Source organism: Epinephelus moara, chromosome 16 (assembly GCF_006386435.1).
Source record: "Epinephelus moara isolate mb chromosome 16, YSFRI_EMoa_1.0, whole genome shotgun sequence".
Lineage (NCBI taxonomy): Eukaryota > Metazoa > Chordata > Actinopteri > Perciformes > Serranidae > Epinephelus > Epinephelus moara.
In genome coordinates, this window is record NC_065521.1 from 6,025,656 (window position 1) to 6,053,025 (window position 27,370).

General features: G+C 40.2%; 4 protein-coding genes across 6 annotated transcripts; 3 read left to right on the forward strand and 1 right to left on the reverse strand.

Annotated features, from left to right (window-relative positions):
• The first annotated feature begins 1,149 nt into the window (after positions 1-1,149).
• On the forward strand, positions 1,150-4,964 carry si:ch211-148l7.4 (uncharacterized protein LOC563603 homolog). Of its 3 annotated transcripts, none has more exons than XM_050064654.1 (2): positions 1,150-1,316; positions 1,740-4,964. In XM_050064654.1, exon 2 carries the CDS (start codon positions 1,800-1,802, stop codon positions 3,393-3,395), a length of 1,596 nt encoding a protein of 531 aa, XP_049920611.1. In that variant the 5' UTR covers positions 1,150-1,316; positions 1,740-1,799; the 3' UTR covers positions 3,396-4,964. The 3 variants fall into 3 exon arrangements, with proteins under 3 accessions (XP_049920611.1, XP_049920610.1, XP_049920609.1); XM_050064653.1 differs by having other exon boundaries at positions 1,775-4,964; XM_050064652.1 differs by having other exon boundaries at positions 1,778-4,964.
• Positions 4,965-7,043: 2,079 nt separating this feature from the next.
• snrpg (small nuclear ribonucleoprotein polypeptide G) lies at positions 7,044-10,205 on the forward strand. Its single transcript, XM_050064757.1, has 4 exons — positions 7,044-7,192; positions 7,402-7,424; positions 8,689-8,813; positions 9,949-10,205. Exons 1-4 carry the CDS (start codon positions 7,161-7,163, stop codon positions 9,997-9,999), a joined length of 231 nt encoding a protein of 76 aa, XP_049920714.1. The 5' UTR covers positions 7,044-7,160; the 3' UTR covers positions 10,000-10,205.
• Positions 10,206-12,017: 1,812 nt separating this feature from the next.
• plpbp (pyridoxal phosphate binding protein) lies at positions 12,018-16,788 on the forward strand. Its single transcript, XM_050064719.1, has 8 exons — positions 12,018-12,186; positions 12,836-12,943; positions 13,075-13,110; positions 13,203-13,278; positions 13,359-13,499; positions 13,615-13,757; positions 14,767-14,865; positions 16,583-16,788. The coding sequence occupies exons 1-8, from the start codon at positions 12,097-12,099 to the stop codon at positions 16,760-16,762; spliced, it is 873 nt and encodes a 290-aa protein (XP_049920676.1). The 5' UTR covers positions 12,018-12,096; the 3' UTR covers positions 16,763-16,788.
• A 1,810-nt stretch (positions 16,789-18,598) lies between these two features.
• Positions 18,599-26,383, reverse strand: tmed4 (transmembrane p24 trafficking protein 4). The gene is made up of 5 exons (XM_050064735.1): positions 26,178-26,383; positions 25,353-25,453; positions 25,146-25,271; positions 22,610-22,756; positions 18,599-20,639 (listed from the first exon to the last, which is right to left on the reverse strand). Exons 1-5 carry the CDS (start codon positions 26,314-26,316, stop codon positions 20,490-20,492), a joined length of 663 nt encoding a protein of 220 aa, XP_049920692.1. The 5' UTR covers positions 26,317-26,383; the 3' UTR covers positions 18,599-20,489.
• Positions 26,384-27,370: the final 987 nt, after the last annotated feature.

Genomic DNA, 27,370 nt, shown 5'->3' on the forward strand with positions numbered 1-27,370 from the left:
TCTACACTCTGGCCTTTACCTGTAAAATGCCACTCAAATTAACACGCACTGACCAGGAAGACACTCAAAATAACCACAAGAGAATGCAAAGGAACCACAAAGAGACACAAAATATGGGGCAAAACAACTACAGAGAGAAACTAAACCACCAAAAACAATACAAAATTACTTCAAAGACACAAACTGATCAAAAAGGACACACAAAAGAGATAAAATGACTTCAAAGAGACACAACATCTTAGCTTAGAGACACAAAATTACCTCAGGGAGCCACAAAATGAGCAAAATCGATTGAACTGCAAAGACACAGAAAAAAAACTACAAAAGGGGCAAAACAACCACAAAGAGAAACAAAATGACCAAAAAGCCAAAGAATTACCTCAGACACACAGAATGACCGAAAAAAAGATACAAAATGGAGACACAAATGACCTTAGAGAGACAGATGAGCATACAAGATGCAAGGAAACTGAAAAGAGACACAAAATAACTACAAAAAGGGACAAAATAACAGCAAAGAGAAACACGCGATCATAAAAGCTTCAAAATGACCTCAAAGCTACACAGAATTACCTAAAAGAGAAACAAAACGACTAAAAAGAGACTCAAACAACAAAAAACAGGCGAAATCATCACAAAGTGTGTGTCTTTTGCCCCTACACAGGAGAGGTGGTGGGGTCTTTTTCATGTGTGAGCCCAGGGGCCCAGTGTCTCATAATCCACCCATGCTGGTATGTCTTATCAGTTTCTAATAATGGAGGACTTGTTGATGAAAAGCAAATAGCTTTACAGGTAGTTTAGAAACATCATAGTCACATCTGAATAAGAAATCTATACTACCAAAATACATGGAATTTTTCCCGGATTTTAGCCGGAAAATCTAATCAAAAGCTTTTGCTTATTCTGATGAAAGTTTGTAACCGTCATAATGTGTTGGTACTATTTACTGGCTCAAAGTCAAATGCATTTAGACCCGACTTCACTATATCCCTACTCTTTAAATAATGCTACTTATTTTCCATAAGAAGTTACAGCTGTCTTGGTGTATTTTCTTGATTAATTCGTCAGGTGCATCTCATGAGTAGGTGATATACACCACAGATCAGAAGGTGTTTTGAAGTGGGCAAGTGACGTGACGGAAGTGCTGCTGACAGCTCAGCGAAGTAACGTTACGTTAGCACGATAAACTTCAGTTTCACTTTTGCAGCCATGTCAGTGTTGTTTGTGGTAGCGAAACTGAATGTTAACGCGACAAGTCGTCTGAATTTAACCAGCTGGCTACACACTCTTTGCTCCGCATCTGCCTGAGTGCCAAGGTCAGTTGTTTGGCTAAACGGGAACTGCATTTATAACATGTTGGTGCAGCTAGCAACGAGCTAACGTTAGCAAACACGAAGCTAGCTTGTGGTCGCGCTGTAAGGTTTGTAACCCTGCTGTCACGGTAGCGTTGACTTCGCACCAAATGAACCTCTAACTTTTCAGTTAATATGTAACCGAGTTTCTGTATTGCTGTAAAATGAAGCTTAGCTACCAATTATCGATAATATTAGCAAGAGAGAGGAACAAGCTAACAAGAAGGCACGCTTCCCCTTTTCCTACCAAACTTGACTAACGTTAGCTGCTGACTACATTTCACAGTTAAACACAGCAGCTTGGTAACTCCGTGCTTCAATACGTCTGTAAACACTGCTGAATGTGTTCGCCTTTTATTTTTACTCTTGTGTTTGTGTGGTTTCCAGGCTAGTGACTCAAACTTGTCCTGTCTCCTCTAAAGCAGTAGAGAAGCTTGGTGAGAGAGGATGGATGGAGTCAGCTGGAGCACCACCAGGGCCCAGGAGTCGTTCAGCCGCTCCAAGACGGCAGCAGACACCCTGTCCAGGCTCGCCAGCTTCATTGCACGGGCTGACACTAAACATCACGCCCAAAACCAGAAGCAGCAACCATCCCATTTGTCTACATATGTTTGTCAAGAATGTGGTAAGGGCTTCCCTTATGCAACAGACCTGTTGCATCACCAGGAACTAAAACACACATTACCCAAACCGCACCGGTGTCCCTGTTGTGGACAGGAGTTCTCCCTGAGGTCATCCTTGGAGCTCCATAAGTGCAGTCGTGATTCATCCCTATGTGAACTTTGTCATGGAGAGTCACGGCTGGGTTCTCCCTGCCCTGCATGTAAGACTTGCACCTCAGATCCTGGCAGGCTGACAGACAAGGCACCTCACTGCCAGCCTCACCTCCTGGACAGTAGCCCTTACGCATGTGCTCCTTGTGGGAGAGGCTTCAGCCAGAAGCAGGCTCTGCTGCACCATCAGCAAGCTGGTTGTAGTGAACCACCATCCCCATCAGATATAGTTGATGCAAGTAGCCTTCCAGATGATTCTCCGCCAGTTTCTGAGGGAGACTCGACCTGCTCTGATTCTTCAGACACCCCGGGGCCCAGCAGCAGAGCTGTCAATGTGTGCCAATTCTGTTCAAAAACGTTCCGTACAGAAGCTAGATTGCAACGCCATGAACAGACCAACCATGCAGAGGAGCAGCTGATGGCTCCACAGGGACAAAGGACCAAAGGAGAAGGTGCTGTTAGAGAAGCAAGGAAAGGAGCGTCTACCAATGTGAATGGAGATCTAATTAAAATGCCAAAATCCCAAAAGAAATTACTGACCTGTCGTTCTTGCGACATGGTTTTCAGGAGCACCTCTAAGCTGTATGTGCACAGAAAAGAGAAGCACAGCAGAGAGAAAATTATTAGAAGAGAACCAAGGCCGGTCATCAGCAAGCGCAGGAAAGGAGGCACATATCCCTGTCAAGTCTGCGGCAAAGTCTTCATCCATCATTTGTCACTTAGGGCTCATTACAGACAGCACACAGCCTCAAGCTTCACCACAATCAAAAACAAAAGCCAGCCTGTAGAATGCACCACCAAAGACTCTGACTTATCAGAAAATAGGCCAAATAAAGTCAAAACCAGCATAGCAGAAAACAAGACTGTTAAGGCTGGTCCAGGGAGGCCCAGGAAAGTGGCCAGATTAGAGAAGAAGGTTACTGATCTAGGGAGATGCGGAGAAGTGTCTGAAGGAGAGGAGGATGAACAGGAGAGAGAGTTTCCATGCCCCTCCTGTGCCGAGGTTTTCTCTCTGCAGTCCCAGCTGAGGGAGCATGTGGAGCTCCACCAGTCCTCCGTGAAGAGGAGACAGTGCAGCGTGTGCACAAACGAGATGGATACCTGTAAATGGCCGGGCTCGAAGAGGCACAGGCTATACCACTGTGTGCCTTGCCAGCAGGGTTTCTCAGCACTGGACTCTTTCTTAGAACACTGTCAGGAGCATCTGCGAGTCAGGGTGGAGCAGGACAGCATCACAGAGGGCTACACACATCAGGCCAGCAAAGCCTGACATCCAGTTTGAATGTCGTCAGAGATTGCCTTTTTGCCTTGAAGGGTTAGAGAGCGGAGTGATGAAATCTCTGAAATTCTTGTTGATCAACCTGTTCATTGATTGAGCATTCAGAACATCTTGTCTCTGTACCTATGCTGTTGGTTTGACTTTATCCATAACATAATATCAAGTGTTAAAGAGACTAAATTGTTAAAGGACCATACCGGGCTTTTTGCATGTTTTATTTTGCCCTTTCACTGAAAATCAAAAATACTTAACTGCCAAGCATTTTCTAAGCATACCATAGTTCTTCTCAGATTTTCAAACGTTTTCTACAGCCATTTTTTTCAGTACAGTATATAAATCAACCATTTAGTAAATATTTAACACAATAGCTGCGTGTTAATGCATTTTTAGTGTGTTCATGATTTTAGTCACTCACAAAGCAGCATTGCATCAACAAGCAATGTTGTTGTGAAATCTAACGAAACAAGAAGAAAACGTAGATATTGCAAACTGACCATACGTACATGAGTGTCCCACAAGCATGTGTGTGCACTAATAATGAACACCTTTTAAATTCATAATCAATTTAAGCTTTATTACAACTTAATGATAACACAACTCTGACTTAACATAAAGCCAACAGGTTCACTGTGATGGCTTACCTACGTCTAGCCAGTCTGCAAGTTGATTTTCATACTTAAATGAAATACATTAGAACCTGCTGCAGCCTGAAAAGTTGGAAAAAAAACATGCAAAAACACCAGTATGCTTCTTAAATAGAGTCTGGCATATCCACTCTGTTCATCTATTGTTGAAACCACTATTTGTTACAGATCTCGTTTCCCTAAAACGTCCTACAGCCAAGATGGTCTTAGTCCATAAAATTACAATGGGAGTTAAGATCATCTTAGCCTTATGGTGCTTTTGGAAACTAGGCCATCTGCACGATCATGACATGTTGTAGCCACAGCACTGACAGAGATATCTTGTTTGCTAGAGTCTATTTTTACACCAGGTCCAGACATCTGGAGTGCTTTAGCTAAGTAAGGTCTGATAAGTCTTCTGCTGTATTTCAATTCTTTGTCTTACAATTTTGGCAATAATAATTTATAGATTGGATTGGATTGTCACTGTTGTGTTTAAACCTGGGTATTTGCATTTGTATTTGCATTGAATTTGTAGCACTGCTTAAGTAGTGCTTTGGTCAAGAATGCAAAGTATTTGTAAGTGCTGTCCCAAGGTACGATTGAAATCACAAAACATGATATTTAATTACAGCCGTCTTTTTAGCTGGCATGTACTTTGGTGATATTACCTAGCTATGCAAATGAATACACTGATGGCAGCCCACTGTGTCTGTGATGCTTGATAAATGCGATTGGGTGAATGAACAAGGATCAACATGAGGTTGTTGGGTTGGGGTTTTTTTTTTCTTAAGGATTTTCAGCTACTGTTTTCAAAGTTCTACTGTGAAAATGTTGAAAATGATTTAATAGGTTTTGAAGCTTCCACTTTTTCGAGGTCTTTTGTAAATTAGTCTATGGTTCTTTATAGATATCATAATTAAAACAATTCTCATGACATGTTTTGTCTGGGTTCTTTATAATGAGTTTGTGAATGCAATCACATTTTACATACTAGAAACTGGGTGGTCATTGTTAAGTTCCTGAGCACTTACCATGACATTGCTTCCTTTGCAAGGAATACCCTCTGCACAGTTCACTCCACTGTTAATATTTGTTTAAAACATACTTACACATACAACCCCAATGTCAAAAAAATGTAAATAAAAACAGAATGCAGTAATTTGCAAATTCTTTTTGACCTATATTAAATTGAATACAGCACAAAGACAAAATACTTAATGTTCAAACTGATTAACTTCATTGTTTCTTGTAAATGTACACTCAGTCTGACTCTGATGCCTGCAACACATTCCACAAAAGTTGGGACAGAGGCAACAAAAGACTGGGAAGCTGTGGATTATAAACAAACACCAGTTTGAACATTCCAGAGGTAAACAGGTTAATTGGTAACAGTTGATAGGATCATGACTGGGTTTGAAAGGGGACATCTTGGTATGGTTTAGTCAGTCATAAGCAAGGCTGGTGCAAAGTTTACCACATTGTAGAAAACTGCACAGGAAAATAGTCCAGACGTTTAAGAGCAATGATTCTGACTGCACAGTTGCAACAAATTTAGAGATTTTACCATCTACAATCCATAATTCAAAAGATTCCAAGAATCCAGAGAAATCTCTACTTAATGGGCAAAGCTGAAAACTAACACTGAGTACCTGTGACCTTTGCTCCCTCAGGCAGCACTGCATTAAAAATCAACATGACAGTATAAAGGATATTACTACATGGGCTCAGGAACACTTTGGAAAACCATTGTCAGTAAACACAGCTCATCACTGCAACTACAAACCAAAGTTAAGTCTCTACCATGCAAAGTGAAAGCCATATCTCAACAACATCCAGAAAAACTACAAACTTCTCTGGGCCTGAGCTCATCTGAGATGGACTGACACAAAGTGTAAAAGTGTGCGGTGGTCTGACCAGTCCATCATGGCATTGTGTCCCCCGGTCTAAAGAGGAAAAGGACCATGCAGATTGTTACCAGCTCAAAGTTAAAAAAGCCAGCACCTATGATGTTATGAAGGTGTGTTAGCGCTCATTGCATCAGGTCGATCAATGAATCAGTTTTATTTATAAAGCCCAATATCACAAATCGCAATTTGCCTCAGAGGGCTTTACAGCATATGACATCCCTCTGTCCTTAGGACCCTCGCAGCGGATAAGAAAAAACTTCCCCCCCAAAAAAACCTTTAACGGTGAAACTTGCAACTTGCAAATCTGTGAAGTCACCATGAATGCATAAAGGTTGATGTGGGTTTTGGAGCAACATATGCTGCCATCCAGACAACGTCTTTTTCAGGAACGTCCCTGCTTATTGCAGCAAGACAATGAGACACATTCTGCATGTCACAACAGTGTGGCTTCATAGCAAAAGAGTACAGGTACTAGACTGAACTGCCTGCAGTCCAGACCTGTCTCATGTGTGGTGTATTATGAAGTGCAAAAACAAGTGTATATTTATAAAATCAATAAATAAATAAATAAATAATATTAATAAATGCAATTATGAGTTTGAACATTAAATTTCCTGGCTTTGCACTTCTGAATATATGTCAAAGAGGATTTGCAAATCATTGTATTCTGACTTTATTTATGCTTTACAAAGTGTCCCAACTTTTTTGGAATGGAGGTTGTACTTCAGCAGACATGGACAGCAGAATGACAATGATTATTGCCTAGTGGGGCACCGATACTGATAAGCACACATAAAAGTAATAAAACATAAAATGTAGTCCAGCTCTGTTGCAAAGAAACATTGTTGTATTAAAGTTGAACTTTGTGTGCCTAAGTGCCTAGAGTATCCACAAAACTAAGAATGCAAGTAAAAGAGGTGTAAAAGTAAAGATGCAAGTAAAAGACGATACTGTAATTTGTGTATCCTGCGCTTTTTCATTCCTTTCCGGCCCTTATTATGCTCAGAAAATACTTGCAATGTGTCCGCAGAGAATTATACTTCTGTACACATGAGAAAAAGCCGATTGTGCTCCTCCAGGCCTCATGGGGGCGGTGTGCACACAGAGTCTTTGATGGAATTTTGCTGTGAACTTCCGGTCTCCCCGCGCACGCTTTCCTTCCGCGGTTTGTGAAACGACTGTTGTACGACTAACTGTGTCGGTATATAGAAAATAAAGACAAAATGAGTAAAGCACATCCACCGGAGTTGAAGAAGTAAGTTGTCGGGTTTGTTCAATAAACCTGTGCTCTGTAATTAAACTTGCTTTGTATTCTAAAAGGATTGGTAGCGTACCCGTACAGCAACCCTGCTACATTGTTTGCAACGGAAACAAGCTAACACAAGCTAACCTGTCTGACTGCTAGCTATGTAGCTATCGTCTGTAAGCTTTTAACATGAGTTAATGTTGTTTTTCTTTCTTCAGGTTCATGGACAAGAAGCTCTCATGTGAGTAAAGATGATTATTCAATCCCACTTCGACTGCTCGGTTGAGTAAATAACAATTTAAAGAGGAACCCTGTTTAATCAAGACTTCCAATATACTATGTCCATGTCTGAGGAGAGTTCAGCTAATATTTGTGAATATGAGCTATTCTCTCTCTCAAGGCCGGAAACCAGAGAAGGAAGTTTCAAACTTTTGATGTCAGCAAGTATAAAATCTGGAGCTGCTTCATAGACAATGAATGGGAAGACTGATTTTGTGGATCCACAGATTATTTTAATATTCTATTGATCTTCATTATGATGTTCTCAGTTCTGAAACAGAAAATGTACCCATACACTCAGTGTCATCTAGAACATGTTTCCCAATTTATTGTCTATGGAGCAGCTCCACACTTAATATACTACTACATCACAAATTTGAATTAGGGTTGTTCACGTTTACTAAATATTTGTCTTAGATAATAGAAATAATGCATGAATTTTGAAAATGGGTGGATTTCCCCTTTAAAAGAACTTTTTCTGAAACTGAAAATGTGTCAGATGTGTCTGTTTGATTTCTGGGTTGTTGGTCATCAGTATGGATGTTTGATACCTCTTAGGATGTGCACACTGAAATCATGTTTGCAACAAAGTAACTTTGAAGGCCCACAACAAAGATGAAAATGTCACTGTTGCAGTGCATTCAAATGGGTGATTTTCAATGTATTGCCTCAGCCACACCTCCATGGAAATGTATGCATTATTATATTGCATATAGCATTCATAAGGCTGATTGTGTACAGTTAGATGGCTGGGAGGACTAATCTGTAATTTTGAATTGGTTTTCATGTTATTAGGATGTAGAAAGTCCTCTTTGCAAATAGAAGTTATTTTGTATGAAGCATTGGTCTTGTACCTGTAGAACAATAAACTTTACAATGGTTCAACCAGACTGACAACTGAAAGGGCAGAAAGAGAGAAAGAACAAAGGCAATCAGCAGTCAGTGGTTTAAAAAAAAAATAAACTGGAAGCTTAGCATCAAAATCTGTGCAGATTTAAATAGGAACTGGTTCCTGTTGTAGTATCAAGTGCACAATAATGCCTAAAACAAGCTAAAATTTGCAGTTGTGTCACTTAAGCACAGCTTAACTTCAGAATAGAAGGGTTGTCTAGGGGTAGCACTGTCTGCAGAACATACTATGAAAGCGAGTTGGACTTCTAAACCGAGGAGGAACAGTGATTAAACACAACATAAAAGATTCATCAGTGATTTATTTTGTCCTTTAGTGAAGCTGAATGGAGGCAGACATGTGCAGGGCATCCTGCGTGGGTTCGACCCCTTTATGAACCTGGTGGTGGACGACTCTCTGGAGATGGGCCCAGGAGGACAACAGAACAGCATTGGCATGGTGGTCAGTATCTTAGTGCTGCAATTCTGTATTTTTTTCCATTAAAAGAACAGGGCTGTGTCAGAAATCACCCCCTTTATTAAATATAGTTAACTGTATTTATCCTCTGCCATTTTATTTGGTGAGCCAAACTCTGACTTGAGCACCACAATGACTCAAGTCAGTATTTGCTCACTATAGAGTAGAATGTTTATCTCTTAGTTAAAGGAAAACACAAGTCCCCAAATGACCATTTTTATATCAATAACTCACCCCATGTAAGGCTGAATTTGTTAAGACAACTTCGTTTTTCTGGCATGTATCCATGATGAACAAAGAGCAACGTATTTGAACAACGAAGGAGCACTATGGCACAAGGGAATAAGATACCGGTACATTAGGTTTTGAATATATTAACAGTACTTGCTAGTAGCATCAATCCATTCACGGTTTGGGTCTTTTCATGTGATTTGTTGACAGTAACATAAAGTAAAGAATGTCTCCAGACTTTCCTAAGCTTCAGATTTTGATTACTGGGAATGTGACAAAACTTTTTCAGAACAAGACATTATGGTTAGTGAAAGTAGCACTAGCAGAGCAACAGCAGCTCGACACCTCTGTGTCTACAAGATGCATTCAGCCACAGCTTTGAGTCTAGGTCACCCATATTTTGGCAGCATTCAGTAAGGCCGTAGTGAACCCAATAAATCTTGGTCAGCTGAAACTCTACCTACTCTTCAACCAATCGATTGGTCAATGGGGGGGGAAAAATTGCACAATATCTATATAAATGTATAGGCCTCAGTGCACTCTACTTGGTGGTGTTGTACGTCCCCAAAAGCATTTTGTTCCTGTCACAGGGCTCGACAGTAACGCTTGCCTTGGGCAAGTAAATTCTGTGTATAGAATGCCTCATGCAGTTATCTGAAGTGAAATGTGAATATGATGTCTAAAATAAGTTTGTCTTAAAATACATTGCATACTGTATCATTAATTCCTCCTGTAAGCCAGGATTCACAGTATCACGTCCCTGGTACTGATGATATAAGAGGAGCTCTATTCTGACTCATTTGAAAGCTCATCTGTATCTACTGTGAAACTTCTCAAAAGTGTGTCTTAAATGCAGTGTGTTTACTCTGCGTGGTCTCATTGCTCATAGGTCATCAGGGGAAACAGCATCATCATGTTGGAGGCCTTGGAGAGAGTATGAGAGAGGAGGAGACGGCTGCAGATGGAGAAGAGAATGATCTACACCTTTTTATCACATTCTGTTATCCCTTTTAGTTACTTGTTTGAAAGAGGCAAAGGAGTTGTGTGTCTTTGAATTGTAACATGTCTGTCTGATTTTGACAGATGTTTCTGTTTGGACGTATTTTGAATTGCGTGATCTTGTGAATAAATCAGTTTTTCTTTGTATTTTGCATTTGTGTATTCAGTTTACTTTGTACTGTTACCAAAGTGTATGCACCCGGTATGCGCTCAGTCCCAAAATGTTGTGCCTGGGTTTGTGAGTGGATGCAGTGCATTAGGGTGTGTAATCCAGCCTTGGGCAGCCAAGTGAAATAGATCTATGTAGTTAATTGTAATACCTGCTTGATCACTGTAGCAGGCACAGATAACAAAGTGCACTGTCCAAAGAATTAATAAGCATGACATCAACCTCCCATTTTCTATTCACGTTACTGAGCCTATGGCTTTGCTTTTATAACAAGTAGATTAATGACAATATGAACCTTGCACTTAATATGAGAATTCAGTCAAACATTTAAAGCTACTATCTGTAAAAAATGTTTTTTACATAAGACTAAAAGTAATCTTTTTTAATGCATCTGTTACTACATCCTGAGAGTAGTGCATGAAGCAGATACCCTAAAAAAAAATCCTGATTCTCTGCCTCAGTGCTCCTAAGGGCATTTGCAAGAATCACAAAAACAACTAATCAGACCATATGGGTCTCTAACGCAACTGTCAGTCATGTCAATTACTGCCTGTGAACTGTAGTCAAACTGTCAAACAAGGCAGCGCTGATCAAATATGTATCAAGAGTGTTACTGCATTGCCATTTTTTTTGCTTTACTGTTTCCAAAATAAAGTGGTGCAGGAAAGAGCCCTAAAAACCCGGGGATGAGTTAGTGAATTGGCACCACTGTTTTCCTTGCCTTACAGTCAGTGAATTTTTTTAATGGGGTTTTGGTTAGATGCCTTAAAAAAGATCTGTGGTCAGCACAAGCTAGAGATTTTCACATTTTGTTCTATGACATTATTTAGATGAGGAAATTCCCTGCTCATGAATTTTGAAGTTTTCAAGTGTCTTAAAAAATGCAATTGCTATCAAGTGGCTAAATGAAACTACAGAACATCAACACGCCCAACACAGCTTTACAGCTTTGTTGTGGTAGTGATATTAAGTTATGCGACTGTAGCGTAGTTTGTTTATAGCTTTTATAGCTTATTGTTATCTTTTTTCTGGTGATTTTATTTGCGCTTCAGAAATCCTAAATCATTTATACTGAGCAATTTTTTGAGTTTATTTGCAGTTATGTTTTTTTTTTTAAGATCTGAAGATTTGAGAATTCTGCATTTGTAATTGTTTGCAGGGCAAAAATTAATAATTTTAGAGAATGAAATGTATGATTTTAAGTTCAAAGCTGTAAAGCTGTGTTGGCTTTTGTGTCCCACTTACAGTATCTGTTCATGAGATAAGATTTAAGAGAAAGGATTTGTAGTGTCAGCGAAGAGGGGAAAAAAATCATCATAAATCTTTAGAATCATTTGTGAAGAATATCTTGCTGAGCAAAAATGTGTAGGTATCATAAACATTTGTTTGCCACAGAGTTTATCTTCTGCAGTAATCTAAAATCCAATGGAAAAATCCCATAGGCTTATTTGATGAGGTAACCAGGGTGAGGCTAACTTCCACAACAAACAGCCATCCCTGTAGCACTCCATGGCACCTGGGTCACAAACTCTCACTTTACAGCTAAACAGTGCACTAAAATATGTTTCTGATAACATTTTAAGTGATGATTGATTGTTGATGATTGACAGCTGTTCTCTCTGATACGACCTGTGATTGGCCAAAGTCTTCCTTCACAGGCCATCATTTCTAAACCCTGTAAACAACCAAGAGGAGGTGCAGAAGTGTAATGTTCTTTCAGACTATTGGACTGTAATACATAAACAGGAACAAGAGAGGGCGCTGTCTGAAGGACACACTTCCTCCTCGGGTGGACTTTTATTTTGAAAGCCGATTGTCGTCATCGTGGACTACGTTTCTTTACGTTGTATGTCGTAGCCGTTTGACGGTATGTGGAAACTAGCAATGTCGGAGGAGGTTGGGAAGGCGCTACAGACGGTAGTGGAGCGGGTGAACCAGGCGGCGGCAAGGCGGCCCAAGGTAACTGCAGCCCGGGAGGCTTCGCTCCGCAACACCGCTGCCGTCGCTCCACACTCGGGGTCCGAAAAAGGTCGTGCTGCGGCAGCACGACTCGTTATGTAAGGCTGCCAAACATCTCAACCTTTGGATGGGAGTCAGTCGGGCTTGTGGCAGCACTTTCATAACACCACGCATGGTTATTAGTGGCAGCATAACATGCGTGGGAACAGGATGATCAAGCTTGTATCTGCATGCACGCTGTTGCATAGAAATGATGCCTTCAATCACGATTTTATAAAATTGGCATTTGGCATGTTTGTAGGCAGTTCATTTAGGCTTTTGATCAACCTCCCCTCACACCACAGCTCTGTGAAGGATGTCCACTAGTGAAGATGACATTTTCATGAAGTGCTCCCCTATTAAAATAGCATCAAGGTTGATATCTAGGTCAAAGCATGTAGGAATGCACAGCATCTCTCCAACATCATTAGTGGAGCTGACTGTGTGACCTGTAAGAACATCATAGCTGCAGAAACAGTTAGTTTCATCAGTGTTTTGCAGGATCCTGACAGGGCTGAGTCACTGTTCTGTTAGAGCCAACATGCTGCATCACACACTGACCCTCTCTCCTGATATAGATGAAACATTAGCATGTGTCGTCCTTCCTCAGACACTACCAGCCGTGCCGCCCCGCCTCGTAGCTGTCAGCAAGACCAAACCCCCAGAGATGGTCGTGGAGGCCTACAGACAAGGGCAGCGTAACTTTGGAGAAAATTATGTAAGTATAAAATGCTGCTGGTCTGCATCACTCCAAACTTTCCAAGAGTCATTTCATAAACGTCAAACTCTCAGGGGAATAAAGGTGGGAAATGATGTTGAGACTGACCTCTTCCTTTATCTCCACTCCAGGTTAATGAACTTGTGGACAAAGCCTCAGATCCTCTGGTAGGTTTACATATTTTATATGTATTTTACAGGGAGAAGCTGTTTTTTTTCCCACCTCAGTCTGTGACAGGTATCTTTTTCCCCTCCTCAAGATTTTAGACTCATGTCCAGAAATTAAGTGGCACTTTATAGGACATCTACAGAAGAATAATGTCAACAAACTTTTGGGTGAGTGATTGTCAGCTCTCCTGCTCAAGCTGCATGTTAAAAAGCTTTGCACTCACTTAGTCTTTTCTTTCTGTTCCCAGGCGTGCCAAATCTGTTCCTTGTGGAAACAGTGGACTCAGTGAAACTGGCTGACAGGGTCAACAGCTCATGGCAGCGTATCAGAGGAGCCAGCACACAGAGGTTAAAGATCATGGTGCAGATCAACACCAGCGGAGAGCACAGTTAGTGTCGATGTCATCACAATTTTTCTGCTCTTGTTTTTAGAGCTGATCTCACACACATACTGCACCAATAAAGTTGGCTGTTTACATACAGTATGTCAAATGTTTGTTGTAGGTAAACATGGCCTGCCACCGGATGAGACAGTGAACACAGTGAAACACATTGTGTCCCAGTGCTCCGCCCTGCACTTCTCAGGACTCATGACCATCGGGCGCTATGGCTATGACCTCACCCTGGGCCCCAATCCGGACTTTCAGGTACAGAAGACCAGAGATCTTTTGTTCACGACACGAGTCAAACTAGAGTCATAAATTTTATGAAAAAATTGCAACTCAGTTTGCACTTTACTTGGACTTGAGCCTTTTGACTTGAAAATAGTTAATACCTTCTCCCAAACCCAAAGATTAACAGTATGTTATTTAAAAAGTGCGACACGAATCAATTCATTTCCCTTCATTTCCTAATTCAGCTAAAATAAACACTATTCATTCACTGCAAGTTGACACTGAATTCCCCAGGTGATACACTTTGTTTAAACTGATTAGACAGCATTCATCAAGTTACAGGAGAGAACCATGAATAACTAACATAATGTTACAGAGCGCCAGTTCGAAAAAATGTTAAAGATAATTCTGTTTGCATACAGAAACTACGTGGTGGTCAATATAACTGAAACTAATTGCAGTATACAAAATGTGCAGTTCAAAATAACACAGTAAACCAACAGCTTATAACTTGGTTTGGCATTTGAAGTTGTGCAAAGAGCAGTAAGTCAAGGCTAATGTTACCATAGCGAGCTAATGCTTGGCTAAGTCCAATATAATAAGTTTGGGACTTGAAACTCAAAGTATAGGACTTCGGACTTGTCAGTCTTGACTTGGGACTTAAGTGCAAGGACTTGTGAAGTACTTGTGACCTGCAAAAAAATGAAATGGTCCCCCGTCAGCAAAAGGCCTATGAAAACGACATGGTTTTAAGGAGAAATTTTGTGTTTTGTACTGCCATCAGGAAGTGCCGTTGCTATGGGGGGGAGGCACCCATTCGCAGTGGTGTTTAGGTGGGTAGTATGTGTCAAGTGGCATCCATATGAATGTCAGAACTCAAGTTTTCCCATCAAAATACTGCACTGACAGTTGACACAATCGGTATTATTCACTTCATCTGTTAGTGGTTTTAATGTTGTGGCCGATCAGTGTAGCTATTATTTGGCCTCAAAAATCCAGTTATCGGTCAAGCCATAATCTTTACTGTGTTTCTCTCCTGTAGATGCTGCTGAGTCGGAGGCAGGAGGTGTGTGACAGTCTGAAGCTGCCTGTGGAGGAGGTAGAACTCAGCATGGGTATGTCCACAGATTTTGAACATGCGGTGAGTATCCCTCCTTATCAGCATTTATAAACGCTTTCCAAGCACAAGTATGAAATAAATTATAGCCAGAAGGAATTCCCCTCTTTGAAATTGCTTTGGACAAGTTTGTTTTTAATTTAATTGTTCTGAGGATTCTCAAAATTATGTAAGGTATATGAGTGTCCAGTATTTAAAAACATATATTCAGATTGCTTGAATTCAGTTTAAGTCAGACTAACTGAATTTGAGTAATCTGTATTTAGTGCTCTTAATATTGGACACCTAACTTTTCTCATACGGTACAACAGTACACTAAAAGGCACTAAGAGGCAAGAAATAAGCAACCAGTAACTTGATTCATATTTGATCAGTGCTGGCGAGTTTGACTGCTGCTAACGAGCAGTGATTGACATGATTGACTGCTGCATTAGAGACTCCTTGGCTCTAATTGGCTGTTTTTGTTCAGCTGTGGTGGATTCTAGCAAATGCCATTAGAAGCACTACAAGGAGGAGGAGCAGCATGATTTTTATGCCTGCACGCCTGCAACAGCTGTGGCTGGAGGCATAATGTTTGCAGGTTTTCTGTCTGTCCCATTCTCTTGAAAGGGATATTTCAAGAATGCCTTTAAGGAGTTTCTTGAAAGGGCACAAACATCCACTTGGACTTAAAAATGAAATGATTAGATTTTGGTGGTCAAAGGTCACTGTGACCTTGTGTCCATCGCAATATCTCAAGAACAACTTGAGTGAATTTCTTCAAATTTGGCACAAATGTCCACTTGAACTCAACAATTTACTGATTAGAATTTGATGATCAAAGGCCAAGATCACTGTGACCTCACTTCAGCCTCATTCCCATGAATGGTATATCTCAAGAGGGCCTTGTGGGAACTTGTGGGAACTTTCACTTGGACTCCAAAGGTCAAAGGACAAGGTCACTCTGACCATGTCTGTTCTCATAAACATGGTATCTCAGAAACACCTTGAGCAAATAACTTAAATTTGGCACAATCATCGACTCAAGAATGAACTGGTTAGACTTGAGTGGTCAAAGGTCAAGGTCACTGTGACCTCACAAAACATGTTTTTGGCCATATTTTAAGAATTCATACATTAATTATGACAACGTTTCACTCAAATGTCTAATAGAATAAACATGATGATGTGATGACATTTTATATCTTATAGGTTTAGGTCACATGATGTTTGGTCAGATACTGAATCAGTAACAGTTATCTTTAGTGTCCACCTTGAAAGTGTGCTGACTGTATAGATCTTCTGTGCTGCCAATTTGAAGATGTGTGTGAAGCATCAAAGTGTTAGAATATGTAGCTTCTTTGCAGTAACATTTGGAACATTGTTTACTGAACTGATACATTGATGACTCTAATCTTGATTCTTTGGTGACTTTCTAGATCTTCTGTGCTGCAGGGTTGAAGATGTGTGTGAAGCATCTATGTTTTAGAGTTTGTAGCTACTTGACAGCAACATTCATATTTAAAACATTGTCAGCTTTCATGGCTACATAAAAGTCTGGAAGTCCGTGTGGCAGTAATTCTAGTTTTCAGAGATTATCTGTCTCATGTACTACTGTCAGAATATAGTGAGAGTTTAAGCAAATATGACAAAAAAAAATATTTTCCTAAAAGTTACCAACTACTGCTGTAAGACTCGTGCTGTCCATTGTGTTCACTGAAGTGTTTTCCTGCTCTTACATGTGTGCTCCCATGTACCGAAGATCGAGGTGGGCTCCACCAATGTGCGAGTGGGTAGTATCATATTCGGCAACAGGGAGTATCCCAACAGTGCAGCAAACACTCCAAACCCCAGCCCAGCCCCCAGCCCGGAGAAAACAACCAAGACAGTGTCAGAAGAGGCCGCGAAGAAGATGCAGCACCTCACTGTGTATGAACACTAAGAAAGTGTCTCCTCCTCTTAAATACCTTTAAGAAGAAAAAAAAAAACAGTCTTCACATGCAGACTGAGTAGAGCAGTGAAGCAGATCATTTCCACAGAGCCATGTGGAGCTAGGATTGCAAAGTCCTTGCCTAATTTTAAAGTATAATTGCCTAATCCTCTTCACTTTTTTGTGTGCCCTCCTTGCTCTTTTAAGCATTAAAAAGTGGCATTCGGTACAGAACTAGTTCTACCTTTTTTAAAAGTAGTGTGTTACTAACCTATAGTGCTCTGACTTCCTTCCCATGGAACTCTCTCCTACACGATAAAAGACAAATGTACAACTACTGAAAACATGGTGACATGGAAAATGATTTCACAGGAGATAGTGAGGATTAGTTTGGATTTGTTGTGCTGACGTGATATTTTTTACCTTTCCAACCCAACATGTGACAGTGCTGAAATGTGCTTGATTGTGTACAGTGTCCCAGAGATCAGGAATTCCACAGTGCAATGTACCGTTTTTGTTGTACAGATGAAACAAAGACTTGATTTAATAAATAATTTATCCCTTTATAATGACACATAGTATTGTGCGTTTGAAATTGTTTCTTATGGCGTGCCAAATGTGTCAGATCTCTATTCTTGATATTAACAAATCCAAAAGTTAACCGGAAGAAAGTGTTTTGTTTCTGTGTAACAGTCTCGTGTCCGTGCTATGGTGTGGTATATTGTTGGAGATGAAAGAGTGAATCTATGCAAAGTGGTGATTTTCGGTTTTGAGTAGATTTTTACACTGCAGCTCTCATGGTGTCGCAGTGGTTTCTTCAAAGATGTCACAAGGTCAGTGTGTTTTCTTGTCTTTATGAAAAGTGCTTTCATTGTCAGTGATAAACGTGTGGTTCTTAATGAGGCATTTCAGCATTGTTTGGTTTAGAATCTGGCTCTGAGCAAAGCCAATGCCAAGCAATAAATGTTTTGTTGAAAATGTCTGCCATTTGCCGTGTATTTCTTGTAGTTGGGGCAAAGTGGCACAAATAACATCAGAGACAGAACGTAGTTTGGCCAAAGTTTCTTTATTAAGCACACAGAGTTGACTTCTGGGCCACAGTGAAAATTTTAGTATTTTGATAGTGATCTTTATCAGCTTGGAAAAGAATTTTAATGCCCAAATTGCCTCTTGAGAATCTGTCTTGTATCTAAATTTGCCATGTAAAAAATTAGGACCTCAGTAAAATTTGAACCCACTGACTCAATATATTTCCTTTGAATGACTCTTTATTATTCTGAATTTGCCAAAGTCTCAAATGCTGCCCAGCACTGACAAACAGAACCCAAACAGAAATAGCTCATGAAATTACAGAAAATTTGGCTTAAGCTCAGCAATAAAACACAGGCCACAACTGCTCAATAAATACGTTCTATGACAAAGATGGTGACACAATCAAAAAGACATTCAGTAAGTGTAAAAGGCATTAGAAAATGAACAGGAAAGTCAATACACTATACCTGTTATTTACAACACACAGTAGAATCCTGTTATTAATATCACAAACTGTATCTACAGCTCTAGCTCTGGTAAAATGTACAGGAAACTGAACTCAAGAAACTATATACAGTCTGTTGAAGGATGGGTGGCAACAATTCATTTGACCCTCCATTTCACATTTATAAGCATCATATAAACAGTTTTGATTGTTAAAAGATATAAGTACATTTTAGGTGTTTAGTAATGTCAATTATAACTTTTCCTGTGAAGCATTTGTAACTGGTGTATAAACATATGAGTAATTGACAGTTATATGAATACAAAACAAGGTATTCTTTCTTTTTTTGACTCCATGTATTTTTTAATGATGTTATTTATCTGTAAATATACCATCTTTATCCTTCAACACATCTGACCCTACTCTATTAGCTGATGAAGGCAACAAGATGAGGCTGAAATCTTTTGAAGAAAACTAGTGAGTAGCCCTTAAGTTAAAGATGCTGTATGTGACATTCAGAACATTAATACAGCAGCAAACCATTTGCTGTGTAAAGATACACTGGAGTAATGGCATCCTGAGCAGAGAATGAAGCCAAGCTACCTCTGTGTGTAGTGTAATCCGAGTTTCTCGGTTCTTTGTTGTGGTAGACAGTGAGGCCAAATGTGCATGTTAGTGTAGTGTGTGTGTATATCCCACTGACAAACTGAACGCTGCCGCTCCGCACTGCCCTCGAACCATGAATGTATAACGAGAACAGGATACAGCGTTGTAGGCCAGGTCCTGTTCGTTCTTATGAAAGCTGCTCAGTGGCACATGACACAAAAAAGTTCAGCTTCCAAGGTATAAAATTAACAAGAGCTCCTGCATTATTGGGCCCATAGAGAAAAAGCACCAGAGAATTCCACCAACCGAACAGCTAACTTTTAGTTAAAAATGATTCAATCAATTTTCAATTTCGAAATTTTATTGGACCGAATGGGTCAAATTCTGATGGTGAAACGAGTCGGTCAAAAATGTATCCACAGATGATTTACAGACGTCTCTTTCACAATATCAGTCCATGGAAATAAGTATTTTTGGGCCCTATAGCATAATTTGACTGACCCAGAACTGTTCCTTGAGGATCGTTCATATTGCAGTGGTTACTGCCCACTCTGTGGTTCAACCCCACATTTACACCATCAGCTCTGTCAGCACTGTTGCCATTGTTAGCACTGTTTGTGCAGTTAGCTTTGTTAGCTGCTGTCTCAGCTGCCTCCATGTTGAGAGCCGTGTGCAGACAATCCCAGCTCAGACTATGAATCATATATGATCTGAATATCGCATGCAGCTCCTTTAAGAACTCTGTCAAATCACAAATTCTAAAATCACGGATGAACCTTGAAGCTCAACATGTCTTCAAAAGATCTGAAGACATTTGTAAACAGTTTTAAACCTGCTTGTGAATGATTTGTTTTTGTTTAGAAATCATTAATAAATGTTTTATAACACATTGAGGAATCTTGTGTGTTAAGTTAAAGCTTTGTTATACTGTGATATTAATGATTAGTTAATGGTTTACTGACCAGTTATGAATGCTGTCTTGTGAGGCAATACATTATTAAACACAAAAATGTCCTCAACACTGCTTACAACTATATTACTGTATATGTTTATATACTGCTTATACATGCTAGATATAAGGGTTTAACTGAGGTGTTATCAAACTGACATGTAAGGAATCAAGGCAGGTATAATATCTGCATAAGTGTAACCACTTAATGAAAGCAGCTGAAAGCCTACAGTTAGAAGTTACAAAACCTGGAAAAAATACGTGCAACAATGACAATGGCAAAAAATGGCCTACATAAAACCATGTATCAATAAACTACTCAGTTACTACTTGTAACATATCTATTGCAGTGGCTGTTCACTCTGGTGTCACCATAAAACAATCTAGGTTCACTTGAACAGGAAAACAGAAAAATGACATGTCCAGTGTTGTCAAGAAAACACAACAAACACAACAAGAAAGGCAGTTGGAATGTTGTTGCTAACGGAAAAATAACAATAAACAAAAACATTTACAAGAAGAAATTCATTTGCCCAGGATTGATAACTGCCTCTGTAAATTAGCCCGTACCATTTATGGCTGTTATTAAGACCACGTCTCCTCCTGGATGTTTCTGCACTGCAGTGGGCGTCTCTTCATTTCGGTCAGTAAAGTCTGTCTACTCATGTTTAAGTTGTTTCCCAATGCTGCCGTTGCTCAGACAGACATTACACCAGTTTCTTGGCTTCAAAGAAGCTTTTGAGGTGCTTCATTTGCCAAATGCCGGTGACAATGAGGATGAGTGTCTGAGCGATGGACCACCACAGAACACGCTGGTTGGTGCTCTCACTCGTCATGCGAAACCGCTCCTCGCGATACTGTAGAGGACAAGACAAACAATGAAGTCACTAGAGCAGTCTAACAATAACAATAATAATAAATCAGACTTATATAACACTTTTCAAAGTCTTCAAAGATGCCTTACATAGAGTAGGATATATGTTTAAAAAAAACACTGTAAATTCTTCAAAAAGACATTTAATCACAAGGCAAGTGAATAAAAGCTCACTGACATTCTCTCTTTTTTTTGTCAGTGTGTCCTTGGGTATCAGGTGTGACCTTTCTAAATTTGGAGGTTTTTGCAGATCCATGATCAGAGCACAGATGGAACTCTTCATGAGTTTTTTTTTTCCTTCTCTGCAGCAGTTTGTGGAGTTTTGAGTCACAAGGTGGATAATTGATCAGTCGATCTGATCAGAGCTGATCAGATCAGATCCATGGATGAGAGGAGCAGTGGTTTGTGAGTGAAAGCAAACATTTAATCCCAGCGCAATGAACGGCTAACTTTTACTTTCACTGCGCCTGATGTTCTGCAGCTCCATCTGTGCCGAGACTACACTCTGTGCTTTGAGAATGTGGTGCAATAGTGCACCTAATGAATGTCGGGCTCTAAAAAAGAGAAAATCAAAACGTGGATTCAGGATTCAGGATTAGAAGGACCTGATAAGTATAAAAAACGAAATATTGTCAACAATATTAAAGTCCCTAGATCCTCAAACGAGACAACACTAAAGTCCCAATGTCCTCAAACGAGATGATAATAAAGCCCCAATGTCCTTCAACGAGCTGATGATAAATCCCTTATGTCTTCAAACAAGTGCTTCCTAATTAACAGCATCTCAGCTTGTTACCGTTGCTAAAATTGGTCAAATTTTGTTGGCATATCAAATTACAAATGTAATTAATCATAAATAAACAAGTTTCAACCATTAAATTTGATCGGGTTTTGCACCTTGTCCACGTTTGTGTCAGGGTCAGCTGCAGACTAGGGTTTTGGGTACCGTTCATAATTGAACCGATACGGTACCGGTACCGGTACCTGGAATTCGATACCGGTACCAAACGGTACCGTATTTCGGTACTTTTTAAAGTCTAAACTTCTCAGTTTCAACATTTTATTGAGATTTTTTTGTCACCATTGTTGCTGAGTCTGAGGTGCGAGTCATGCGCTCTCGCTCCGCCTCCACCTCAGGTAGTGAAATTTGGCACCGATTCATTTTAAGTGAATCGGTACTCTGTAGTACCGACGTGAATCGGTACCAAGTACAAAAAGTACAGAGTTTCGGTACCCAACCCTACTGTAGACTGACTTAGCAGAGATGGCTGCCATCTTGTTTTTACATGGATTAGTGTATTGTAGTCTTACTAACACTAGATGGCACAAAAAAGATCCACGGACGAGGACAACAGGCCTAAGTTAAGCAGAATTAGGTATAAGGTCCAGTAAACCCAAAATGTGTTATCGTTTTTGTTGATGTGGTTGATATGATGCAGAAAGGAGAGGGTGGGGTCAAAGATAACTCCAAGGCTGTGGACATGGGTGGACGGGTTGACGAAGTAACCATCAATACAGGGAGCAAAATCCTTGGTGGGCCATAAGGGAGTCTGGGCCAGTGATTAAGATTTCTGACTTAATGCTGTTTAGTTTCAGAAAATTTCTTTGCACCCATGTTTTAATGTCAGTTAGGCAGGAGGTGAGGGTGGAGTAAGTGGCAGAAGTGATGGTCCTGAAGGAGAGGTAGAGTTAAGTATCATCTGCGTAACAGTGAAACTGGAGACCATGGTGGTGGAGGATCTGTTCAAGTGGCAGCAAGGATGAGAGAAGGGGACCAAGCACTAAACCCTGGGGGACACCATGGGTGACAGGAACTATTGAGGATTTGCAGTTGTTAATACAGATGATTGTGTCTATCGGAGAGGTAGGACCAATGGCATGAACAGCAGCTGTACCCTCATCAATTTAAGAGTAACCCTTTAATCTCACACATAACTTGGTGTTTTTTCTTACCCTCTGGTAGTTTTGCTCCTTCTGGATCTGTTCGACTTGGTCCAGCAGCTGTCGGACTCGCAGCTGCAGCTCAGTGAGTTTGTCCTTAGCTGCTATTTCAGGGTAGTTGTTGGTATGTTCTCCAACCTGAATATCCAGATGCACTCTCTGCAACATTGGGAAACATATAGTTTAAAATCTATGTGCTTGTATTCTGTTGACGAAAAAAAAAAAAAAGATAATTGTCTGATAGGGGTGTTGTGTGTTGTGCTGTCTGGAATTAGACTACATAAATAATGTTAATGCAATCAGACTAAGTCACATTTGGTTTAAGATCTGATCACAGCAACTCACAATGACAAGAACAGACTTGTAAAGACAACTGTGTGATGTTCACTGGCACAAAGCAACATAAAATTAGGAAAGAAACATGTATGCAAAAATGAACAAAACCAGAGCTCTTCCAGAATTACTTAAATTTATATAAATACTTACAGTAGTCAAATCTAGAATTACCACCTTGCAGTTATTTGCATCTGCAAACCAATCGAGTTGCAGTTACATTTTACATCCGTGTCTGTCCAGAGTTATATGTAGCCATGACAGTAGATAATGTTCCAAATGTTGCTGCATATTCAAAAACTTGGAGGCCTCACACATATCTTTAACCTGGCAGCACAGAAGATCTATACAATCAGCACAGTTTCAAAGTGGACACCAAGATTAGTGCCACCAATTCAGTATTTGACAAAATGTCTCCCCTTCTCTTCCTGAGTTATGACGTTGAGTAATGACCAGGAAAGTGTTTTTGCAAAACATTAGAATGTCACTGTGAAGGTGACCACTTCATCATTTCATTCTATTAGAAATTTGTGTAAAATCTTGACATAATTAATGTATAAATTCTTGCTTTATGGCCCAAAACATGTTTTGTGATGTCAAAGTGACCTTGACCTATGACCACCAAACTCTAATCCCGTCATCGTTGGGTACAAGTCGACGTATTTACAAAATTTCTAGTAGTTCCCTCAAGGCATTCTTGAGATACCAGGTTAATGAGAATGAGTAGAACATGAGGTCATAGTAACGCTGCCCTTTGACCTATGACCACCAAATTCTCATCGGTTCATTGTTAATTTCAAGTGGACATTGGTGCCAAATTAGAAGAAATTCCCCCATGGCATTCTTGAGATATCGTGTTTACAAGAATGGGACAGATGGAAAGACAGGCGGATGATTGGACGGACAACCCAAAAACATAGCGCCTCTGGCCGTGGCTATCACTGGCACGGAAGCATACAGATAAAGGGATTAAGAGTAAATTATTAAAACTCAGTTAGTTAAAACTCAACAAATGATATGAGGCACGTTTGGGAAGAAGAAAGCGTATGGAAATACCTGAGGAGGTTTAGCTTAGAAGACTAGGACACTTCACTTGTACTCCTACCAACTCACTAACCTGGGGAGACTTTTGTTGGACAAATCTAATTCAGTTGTTAGAAAAATTAATTGGGACACAGAACTCCTATTGGAGGGAGTGTGGATCTGCACTTGTGCACCTCGCCCACAAATTTCGATATTGTACATGCATTTTCTGATGCAAGAACAATGTATTGTGTTTCAATGTATTTTAAATTGTACTAAGAGTAGCAACCACAACACACCAATTTTTGCTGTCTTTCACTGGTTACCTGTGACTTTTAGAATTACTGCTTGTTTTTAAAAGTTTGAATGGTCAGGCTCCTGCCTATACCTGTGATCTGGTGACTCCCTTTGAGCCTGATCGGTGCTTGAGATCCTCATGCAAGGCCCTGGTAATGGTTTCAAAATCTTGCCTTGTCACTAATTGTGAACTGGCCTTTGCTGTCCAGGCCCCTCATCTGTGGGACTCCCTGCCTACAAACTCAGGAACCTCTTTTAAATCTCTTCTTCAATCTCACTTTTATTACTTGACTTTTCCTTAACTGATAGCTTTGTCTTAACTGATGCCATTTATTGTGTCTATTTAAACTACCCTGTTGTATATCTTTACCTCAGAGCTTCTTTCACACCATTCCAGGGAAACATGTCATTCAACCTGGAAACAGACTGGGCTTGCCCCACATCTTATCAATTTCAGTAGAGCTGAAACCACCTGTGACTATTAAACGAGAACAAAAACTTTTAAAAATCTCAATTCTTTTTCAGTCCTTAATGCAGTCAATGTCAAAATGTGATCACATTGACATGTACTAGAAACTGACTGATGTTCATAGTGCAGCAGTAGAGAGTACGTCAGAGTAAATGTAATACTGCTTATGCCTGAGCTGAAATAAAGCTTGAAAACTAGTCCGACCAGAAGCAGGTTAGACTGGAAGGGTAACATTCCATAGTAACCTCAGATGTCAGACTTATCTAACCCTTCATTATGAAACAGAATTCCCTGAAAATAAGCCTGGTTTATGGAACAGCCCTCAGTTTGTACAAATAAACATGCATTTCATTAGGGTCCCATTGGGAAAATATTGAGCAACAATAGGCCAGTCAGTTAAAAAAAAAGTAGTCACTATGTTCATACCAGTTTTCCTCCTGCAAACAGAGCCATCTTGGTGGAGTTGGAGTGCAAACAAATCTGATGTTCTCCAGGAGTATGGGAAGTGAAGGTGAACCGTCCGTCTGACCCATATTGACGAGAGAGGATTATCTGGGAGTCATACAAGAAAAATCCTTAGATTCTATTTATATGTATGTGCGTGTTTTACAATATCACCTCCCTTGTCCTTACCTTTGTATCTGGATCCTTGATCTCCACATGCATTCCAAGGCCAGGGGTGGATGGGAGGAAGGAATTTGTCTGCTTGTCCCACAGCTGAGTCCTGTACTTTCCTGTTGGACAAGCAAAGCAACATAGATAAATGCCATAGGGTCATCCACTCATCGTTCAAAGGAGAGTGACTTTCAAAGGCTGTTGCACCAGTAACATAGAAATAGAATTAATATTAGCATGACAGTACAACTAGTAGAAATATTAATAGGGCAAATGGGGGTATTTACCATAATGTAATCTACAGTTGTATATGTTTTGAATCTCAGTTAACAAATTCCTTGAAATTTTTCATCGCCAACAGCAATCATGAAGGACAGGACAGATAAACAAATATTTTTCACTGCATTTTTTTTTTATCAGTATGTCTTGATGAAAAACATAATGACAGAATGTATGCTGCCATACATGCTAGAAATTTTGTTAGCCCATTTGTGCCTCTGTGGTTAAGTCGTTAATAGTTCCCTGTGCCTTTTTGTTACGGATGTGTAGTAGTTACACTTTAAATCTGAGTCACGTATAATACAATGTTAATGTTAACCAGGGTTTCAATCCACTTGCTGAGACAATTTATGCGAAACGTAACGTTAAAAAGACCAAACCGCTGCCACAAAAGCCTATAGAAAACTTTAACATAGATTAAATACAATGTATTAGACATTTCTTTAAACTGCCGAACCAAGCATTTCTGTCGTTACTGTCATATTCACTGCAGCATCTTCGCTGGAGCCAGCTGTTCGCTTTGCTAGTTAGCTACGTCAAGCTAACGACCATACAACAGCTTACCAATAACCATGGTCTCGTCTGGAATTTCTTCAATGAAGCATTTTTTCTCGGTCTCTCCTATGTGGAAATAGAGCGCGTAACTTGGATAAATCCAAGCTAACATTAAAATAAGTCCAGCAGGAGGAATAGGGAGCATCATGTAGCTTCTTTCACTTTGCGCACATCAGCAGAGGAAGCTCTGATGCTGCGGCCAGCTGACGTCACCTTCCAATGCGGAAGAAGGAAGGGGATTTCCTGCGTGATGGGACACATTTACCCTGAACTGTGCCTTTCAGGCAGCAATTACTGCCAGAATACACTACATTACCTCCACAACTAGAATTTGTCAGTGCTTTTCATAGTCAGGGATGCCTCTTTGGTTGGACGGGTCCTTCCAAGTCTGGTCCTACACAGGCTAGACAAGACTCCTTCCTAGCACTGGGTAAACACACATTGGGACAGGCTGGCGAGTGCCCAGGTGTGCATCACTGGAGAGGCCCTGCCTTAAAGTCTGGCAAATCATGCACAAAGAATTGTGGGTATTAATGCTTGCTGAGGATACACGCATGCATCCTTGAAAATTCTCTGAAGGTTAGACTTGGTCCTTGGTAAATTTGAAGGATTCTTGACATCAGAACAGTTCTTTAGCAGGATTTGATGATGTGGTCCCCTTGAAATTCAGCCGTTTAAGGATCCCTCTTGACTTCAAGAACCACCAACTGCCTCATGGTTGTGCACCTCTGCGAACCTGTCAGGTTGCAGTTGGAGTTTACATCCATGTCTGTCGTTCGCATCTTCAACCCGGCAGCACCTAAGATCTATACCATCAGCACAGTTTCAAGGTGGGCACTCAAGATTACTGTCACCTTTCAGTATCTGACCAATATCTCTCTTTTCTGTTCCCGAGTTATGGTGCTGAATAATGGCCAGTGTTTTTTTTTTGCAGAACATTATGATGTCACATTGAAGCTGTCCTTTGACCTTTAGGATGTGGAATGTCATCACGTCATAATTTTATCCTATTAAACATTTGTGTGAAATGTCGTCATACTTAGCATATGAATCAATTAGATTTCACATTCTCTGTTAGAAAAATGTAAGATGCAGAAAGCAAAGAAAGAGAAAAACATTAGAGAGTATTTTGTCAACATGGTGGTGAAGATTCCAGGCAACTGTTGCCTATGATACAGCACTTAAGTCTTTTGTGAACCATC